This window comes from Mustela lutreola, chromosome 9 (genome assembly GCF_030435805.1).
Source record: "Mustela lutreola isolate mMusLut2 chromosome 9, mMusLut2.pri, whole genome shotgun sequence".
In the NCBI taxonomy this organism is placed as follows: Eukaryota; Metazoa; Chordata; class Mammalia; order Carnivora; family Mustelidae; genus Mustela; species Mustela lutreola.
In genome coordinates, this window is record NC_081298.1 from 107574551 (window position 1) to 107582768 (window position 8218).

The window sequence follows — 8218 nt, forward strand, 5'->3', positions numbered from 1 at the left end:
CATCACACTAAAAAATACCTTGGCAGGAACATCTAAACGGGCACTGACCACTCCACTTGGCACCCTAGCTTACTTAAGTTGACACATAAAACTAACCACCATAAGAGGCAAATTGAGGGGCCGAGTGATGGGCAAACAGACTCTTTGTGAGGGTGAAGTGTGTATCCCCAGGTAGGGTTTACTTGATACAGGCTCTACCTGGGTTTAGGAAAAGGCTCATGTCACGAAGTGGTGCACCAGGCACGGGGAGCCACAGAACAGCCAGGGTGCCACCTGACAGAGGAAGCCTCAGGCATGTGCCCCACTCAGAGGAAAGATGGCAGAAGAGTTGTGGTTGGACTTGCAGTGTGCCTGAAGCTTCCACAGCCTCTGCCCTCCTCACCGAGACTGCGTGTCTGGCGTCTTAAGGGAATCCCACACCTTCCTCCTTCCCTCTGCTTAACATGGAACAACAGGAGGAGGAAAAGGTGCGGGACGTTTATATGGTGCCCAAGCAACCCTGCGCTGACTTCTCAAACCACGGGAGGGAACTGAATTTTCTTGAAGGCACCTAGATTTCATTCATTGGTTAATTCAACACAAAACAGAAATATTGAACTGAAAAGATAGAATAACTGAAAATCAGGATTCAGTCTTCCCTTAGGTCCAATGAGGATCCCACATGTCTCCCCAAGGGAGGAAATTCTGGGTCTGTCTTCCATCTCTCATCTCTCTGGACATTGCACAGCTCCAGGACCCAAGCTCAAGTGTTTGCCACATCCTTACCCATGTACAGGAGAAAAATGGCCCAAAACTCAATATTTTCCAGTCAGAGGTTTTATAAAAAGTTGGGCCCAAGTTCTCCACTTTTTTTTTCTTTTTGTGCCTTCCAATTCTTTTGCCCCTCCTGCCTCCCATTAGTTGTTTCCCAGCATGTTTTTTTATTTACCTCAGTTACTGAAATGAAGAACCAAGCTCACCATTTATGGAAACTGAACCCATTTAAAGATATTTTTAAATTGAAAATGGAAGCTCTTCATTCGATCTTGTAGCAGTTTTTCATTTTAGAACTGGTAATTTGTTCTCAGAGCTTCGAAGCTGACTTTTGTGTGTTCCTGTTATACAGTTCTGTTTTGGAGTTATTTTTGGCTCCTTACATTTCCACTGGGCACTTTCACAACCCACTGATTATGAGATTTGCTTCTGTTCCCCCTGACTGCTTTGCATAAGCCCCTGCAGGCCCAAACCAGTGGCTCAGGCTATATAAAAGAGGCCTTTGTTACAGGAGCTGAGCTGCATTGGGGCAGGCAGGGGCAGTAAGATGATGTCACAGAGGCCGGTCCTCCTCTGCTTGTTGCTGTGGGTCTCAGGTGAGAAGCTGAAAAGTGCCATAATCCTTCTGGAGTAGTGTCATTTTAAACAACTTTTAAAGATACATAATGAGAAACCGTGGTTATTTCCACAATAGACCCAGTGATGTACTGCCATGTGGTACCATTAGGAAGCACATTTGCAATGACATATTTCAGCATGAGGGGGATAAATTGTGTCTGTATCACCATTTTTCTGATTGCAGGTTCCCATGGGGAAATCACGATGACTCAGTCTCCAGGCTCCCTGGCTGTGTCTCCAGGTCAACGGGTCACCCTGAACTGCAAAGCTAGTCAGAGTGTTAGCAACTATGTAAACTGGTACCAGCAGAAACCTGGGCAGTCTCCCAGGCTCCTCATCTATTATGCATCCAGGAGGGCCACGGGCATCCCTGACCGTTTCAGCGGCAGTGGGTCTGGCACAGACTACACCCTCACCATCAGCAACCTCCAGGCCGAAGATGTGGGAAACTATTACTGCATGCAGTATGATAACTATCCACCCACAGTGCTTCAGCCTCGAACACAAACCTGCTCTCTGGGGCCGCAGGTCAGGGAGGCTTTGCTGAACCACCTACTTCCTCTTCGCTCAGCCCTGAACATGTGCATTCAATTATCTGCTTGAGAAGTCACTTCTGACTTACTCCTTGCAGGGCTTGTATGGCTCAGCATAAAATGAAGAGATCGGGCTTTTCCTGCATCACCCACCCCTTAAAAAAGATTTTATTTATTAATTTGTCAGACAGAGAGGGTGCACAAGCAGGGGAAGAAGGAGGCAGAGGGAGAAGCAGGCTCCCTTCTGAGCAGGGAACCCAATGTGGGACTCCATCCCAGGGATGCTGGGATCATGACCTGAACTGAAGGCAGCCACTTAACCGACTGAGCCACCCAGGCATCCCTCCTGCATCCCTTTTTGTGGGAGGTTAGTGAAGACAAATGCTGTGAAGATGTCTTAGGGATGCTGTTGGGAGTTTTTGTGCTCCAGGAAGCTGTGTGTTTCCCAGGAACCCATGGCCGTAGTGAGCCAGGAAGGTCTGTCTTTGGCCTCTGACAACGGGCTGTGAATTTTCCACCTGGCAGATCAGTTCTCCCTTCCTACTCCTCTTGGACTCTGGGACATTTCTCTTTTATTTCCTTATTCTCTTTTGTTCATCCTCCATCACCCTCTCACTCTGAACCTTTCCAGGATGGAACCTTTGAGCTCACCTATTCAGAATCCCCCACATGCAAGCCAGAGAATCCTGAGCCCCAAACCTACTCTATTCCTTTCAATGAGAGGCACAATTTGTGATAATTCTCTCTATCCAGATCCTCCTGGGTACCAGAGGACAAGGAGCACACCTATAGTGTGCACCCTGCTGAAATTTTCAAACTCACCAATCTTACATCTAAGTAGTTTGTTTACTTTGATTCTCCATTCTTCTCATGAAATACACAGTAAAAAATACAGGCCTGCTCTACTTCTCTCTGTCTGCTCTTCTCACCTTGATACTGCCTGTGTCGCCATGTGGCATGCTGTATATTCTGTTTCCAGGGGACTATGCATATAATAAAAACTTCTTACTGCATTGTAATAGCTTTCCTGTCTTTGCTTCTTACCACATCTGATTAAAGACACACGGCCTGCCAACCACTAATAGAGAAAGGAATCCAGGTTTTGCCCAGGTTTGCATGATATGTTGATGTAAGTTAACCTGGACAGCTCCCATACCATACCTCATGAAATAAGATATTTATTTAGTAGACACTCCAGGAGCACAAGTGGTCATTGACTTAATGTGGCTGGGGAAGTGACCTGACGTAGGGGCAAGGATGGCGTATGGGGTCTGGCTAGGAAGGGTCTGAAGGAGGAGAGTGGAAGGATAAAGGAGGAAAGATCAGAGGTAAGAAATTACCCAGTCTAAACCAAAAAGAGAAACTAAGCTAAAAACACAACAAGAAAACTGCCAAATCAAAACCACCACCAACAAAACACTACAGTATCTGGGATCATGGGACCAAACAAAAGATCTAACATTTGTGCCACTGGAATCCTAGAAAGAGTGGATGGAGATGAAAAACATTTTGAATAAGTAATTGCTGAAAACTTTTCACATTTAGCAGACACCCAACAGTATAAACCTGAAGAAATACATGTCAAGACAGCATCTGAAAATTTCTGAGCACTAAGGAAAAAGGAAAATAATATCATAGTCTGAAAGAGAAAAATCACAATTACCCAGAGAGGAAAACATCTTGAATGACAGAGGATTTCTATTCAGAAACCAGGAGAGCCAGAAGGCAATGATGTCACCATTTTTTTTTCTAGATATAATTGACATATAACATTGTATAAGTTTAAGTTTTACACAATGTGATCAGTTGATCTATGTTTATATTGTGAAATGGTTACCAACATTAAGATAGTTAATGCCACCTTCACTTCACATAATTTTCCTTCTTGTTTTACTTATTTACTTTTTTGTGGTGAGAATATTGAAAGTCTAGTCTCTTAGTAACCTTCCAGTACAATAGAATCTTGTTAAGTACAGTCTCCATACTGTACATGAGACCATCAGAAATTATTTTATATACGAAAGTTTGTACCCTGTGATCAAATATCCCCTATTTATCTCACCACCCAACCCTGGCAACCACCAATCTAGTCTCTGTTTCTATGTATTTGGCTTTTTTAGATTCCACATGGAAGTGATATTATACATAATATCTTTCTCTGTCTTCCCTATTTCACTTAGCATATTACTTTCATGTTTCATCCATGTTGTCCAAAATGGCAAATTCCCTTCGCTTTCATGGCTGAGTAGTATTTCATTGTGTGCGTACACATGTATAGCACAGCTTCTTTATCCATTTACCCATCAATGGACATTTAGGTTGTTTCCATATCGTGGCTGTTTTAAATAATGCTGCAATGGATGCAGTGGTGCATATATTTTTTCAAAGACCCAGGAGTGGAATAGCTGGATCAGGGTAATTCTATTTTTAAGTTTCTGAGGAAACTCCATATTGTTTTCCATAGTGGCTTCACCAGTTTACATCCCCAACAATACCTGAGGGTGTTTCTCCTTATCCTTTCCATATCTTCTTTCTCCATATCCTCTATAACCTTTGGTATTTCTTGTTTTTTTTTTTTTTTTTAATAAATAGATACTGAATATTATCAAATACTTTTTCTCCATCTGTTGAGACAATCTCAAGATTTTTACCCTTAATTTTGTTAATGTGACATATTATGCATGTTGACTTATAGATATTGAATCATCCTTGTATCTCTTGACTAAATCCTTCTTGATCATGGTATATAATCCTTTTAATGTATTGTTGAATTTGGTTTGCTAATATTTTGTGGAAAATTTTTGCCTCTGTGTTCATAAGGGATATCGTCCTCTAGGTACAGCCCTTCTGTTCTGGATGCCAAGAGCTACAGCCTTGTCTCCAATCCCCTCCTGCTCCAGGCAGAGCTGGCTCCCGGAATGGGATCCAGGAGGGGAGGAAGATGCACATAGCTTAGGCTCCCTGAAAATACAGAAACATGATAATGTGGACATGCAGCTTGCTCCAAACTGCACATAGGGGAACAAATGTTTAATTTCAAACCCTATTATTTTCCCTATAAATTTATGGCCCTTGTGGGGATGGTCCACTGGAAGTGTCCCCTGAGGGAAGGACACTCCGCCCAGGCCTTTCAGTTGGGACTTCAGCCTATGTGTCTCCATGGGTCTTCCCCAGCTGGTGAGGTGGGGTGTCGTAAGTACCTGATATGAGGTCAAGTGGCCTTATTCTCATTTGTTGCCTACTATTCCCTTCCTATATGTGTAGCTTCCTTTTCTTTTCTGTTTCTATTCGTTTTTCTATAATAATAAAGTTTTCTTTCCTTTTTGAAGCCAAAACAGACCTGTGGTCAATCTTTTGTGCAGCACAGGTGGGGACTCTGTGTTGTGATAAGGGCTACTGATGTAGATGTTCATCACACTAAAAAATACCTTGGCAGCAACATCTAAATGGACATTGACCACTCCACTGGTTGCCCTGGCCTACTTCCGTTGACACATAAAATTAACCATCAACAGGGGCAAATTGAGGGGTGGAGTTTTGGGAGAATCGACCCTTTGTGAGGGTGACATGTGGCTCCCCAGGTAGGGTCTACGTGATACAGGCTCTACCTGGGTCTTAGGAAATGGCTCATGTCACGAAGCGGTGCAACAGCCACAGTGACACACGGAGCAGCCAGGGTGCCACGTGACAGAGGAAGCCTCAGAGGAAAGATGGTGGAAGTTTTGTAGCTGGAGTTGCAGTGCACCGGAAGCCTCCACAGCCCCTGCCCTCCTCATGGGGATGACATGCTCTACATCTTAAGGGAATCACACCCCTTCTCCCTTCCCTCTGTTTAAGAAGAAACAGCAGGATGAGGAACAGGTACAGGGAAGTTTATATGGTACCCAAGCAACCCTGTGCTGACTTCTCAATTCACTGGAGGGAACTGAAATTTCTTGAAGGCAACTAGATTTCATTCATTAGTTAATTCAACATAAAACAGAAATACTGAACTGAAAAGATAGAATAACTGAAAATCAGGGCTCAGAGTTCCCCTAGGTCCAATGAGGGTCCCATATGTCTCCCCAAGGGAGGAAATTCTGGGCCTGTCTTCCATCTATTCCATCTCTCTGGCCCCCGCACAGCTCCAGGACCCAAGCTCAAGTTTTTACCTCATCCTTACCCATCTGCAGGAGAAAAATGGCTTCAGAGCTCGATGTTTTCCAGTCAGAGGTTTAATAAAAAGTTGGACCCAAAGTTCTCCACTTTTTGTGACTTCCAATTCTTTTGCCCCTCCCTGTCTCCCATTATTTGTTTCCCAGCATATTTTGTTATTTTACCATGGTTTTAAAAAAAAATTATTTATTTATTTGACAGAGATCACAAGTAGGCAGAGAGGCAGGCAGAGAGAGCCGGGGAAGCAGGCTCCCCACTGAGCAGAGAGCCCGATATGGGGCTCGATCCCAAGACCCTGAGATCATGATCTGAGCCAAAGGCAGAGGTTTAACCCACTGGCCACCCAGTCGCTCCGTACCACAGTTTTTGATATGAAGAGCGAATGTCATCATTTCTGGAAACTGAACCCATTTAAAGCCATTTTTAAATTGATAATGGAAGCTCTTCAGTCAATCTTGTAGCAGTTTGTCATTTTAGAACTAAGTTGTTCTCAGAGCTTCTAAGTTGACTTTTGTGTGTTCCTGTTGTAAACTCTATTTTGAAGTTATTTTTGGCTCCTTACATTTCCACTGGGCACTTTCACAACCCACTGCTTATGAGATTTGTTTCTGTTCCCCCTGACTGCTTTGCATAAGCCCCTCCAGGCCCAGACCAGTGGCTCAGGCTGTATAAAAGGGGCCTTTGCTATGTGAGCTGAGCTGTGTCGGGCAGGCAGGGGGAGCAAGATGGTGTCACAGAGGCCAATCCTCCTCTGCTTGTTGCTGTGGGTCTCAGGTGAGAAACTGAAAAGTGCCAAAATCCTTCTGGAGTAATGTCATTTTAATCAACTTTTTAAGATATATAATGAGAACACTGGTTATTTCCAAAATAAACCCAAAGATGTACTGCCATGTGGTACCATTAGGAAGCACATTTGCAATGACATATTTTAGCATGAGGGGGATAAATTGTGTCTTTATCACCATTTTTCTGATTGCAGGTGCCTGTGGGGATATCACGATGACTCAGTCTCCAGGCTCCCTGGCTGTGTCTCCAGGTCAGCGGGTCACCCTGAACTGCAGAGCCAGTCAGAGTGTTAGCAACTATGTAGCCTGGTACCAGCAGAAACCTGGGCAGTCTCCCAGGCTCCTCATCTATGATGCATCCAGCAGGGCCACGGGCATCCCAGACCGGTTCAGTGGCAGTGGGTCTGGGACAGACTTCACCCTCACCATCAGCAACCTCCAGGCCGAAGATGTGGGATGCTATTATTGCCAGCAGTATAAAAACTATCCACCCACAGTGTTTCTGCCTCAACACAAACCGTCCCCAGGGCTGCGGTTCAGGGAGGCTCTGCAGCAACAGCTGCTTCTTTCCCGCATAGCCCTGAAACTGTCTGTTGCCCATTCTGCCTGAGAAGTCACTTCTCCTGACTTACTCCTTGCAGGGCTTGTAAGGCCCAGCAGAAAATGAAGGGAGTGGACTTTTCCTGCATTCTCTGAACCCCCCCCCCCTTTTTAAAAAATAATATTTGATTTTTTCTTATGCCCGAGAGAGAGAGCTGAATTAGGGGGAGCAGGAAGCAGGGGGGAAGCAGGCTCACCACTGAGGAGGGAGCCCAATGTGGGACTCCATCCCAGGATGCTGGGATCATGACCTGAGCTAAAGGCAGCCACTTAACCGACTGAGCCACCCAGGTATCCCTCTTGCATCCCTTTTTGTGGGAGGTTAATGAAGACAAATGTTGTGAAGATGTCTTAGGGATGCTCTTGGGAGTTTTTGTACCCCAGAAAGCTGTGTGTTACCCTGGATCCCATGGCAGGAGTGAGCCAGGAAGGTCTGTCTTTAGCCTCTGACAAAGGGTTGTGAACTTTCCACTTGGCTGATCAGTTCTCCCTTCCTGCTCCTCTTGGACTCTGGGACATTTCTCTTTTATTTCCTCATTCTCTTTTCCTCACCCTCCATCACCCTCCCACTCTGAATTTTCCCAGGATGAGACCTTTGAGCTCTCCTATTCAGAATCTCCCACGTGGAAGGTAGTGTCCCTCTCGCTTTACCTTCCATTGTCCCTGTTTCCCAGCCTTCCTGGGCAGTGTCCTGGACATTCATTTCTGCACCAGCTCCTTTCTTACCTCCCTTCTCTCTCTTCTCCATCTCTCCCAGGTGTACTCATTCTCACA

At 44.9% G+C, this 8218-nt stretch overlaps 1 gene segment (V, D, J or C); it reads left to right on the top strand.

Moving 5' to 3' along the window:
- The first annotated feature begins 6736 nt into the window (after window positions 1-6736).
- On the top strand, window positions 6737-7469 carry LOC131807777 (immunoglobulin kappa variable 3-15-like). The segment is given in 2 exon segments: window positions 6737-6833; window positions 7039-7469. Coding segments are annotated over 2 exon segments (465 nt in total).
- Window positions 7470-8218: the final 749 nt, after the last annotated feature.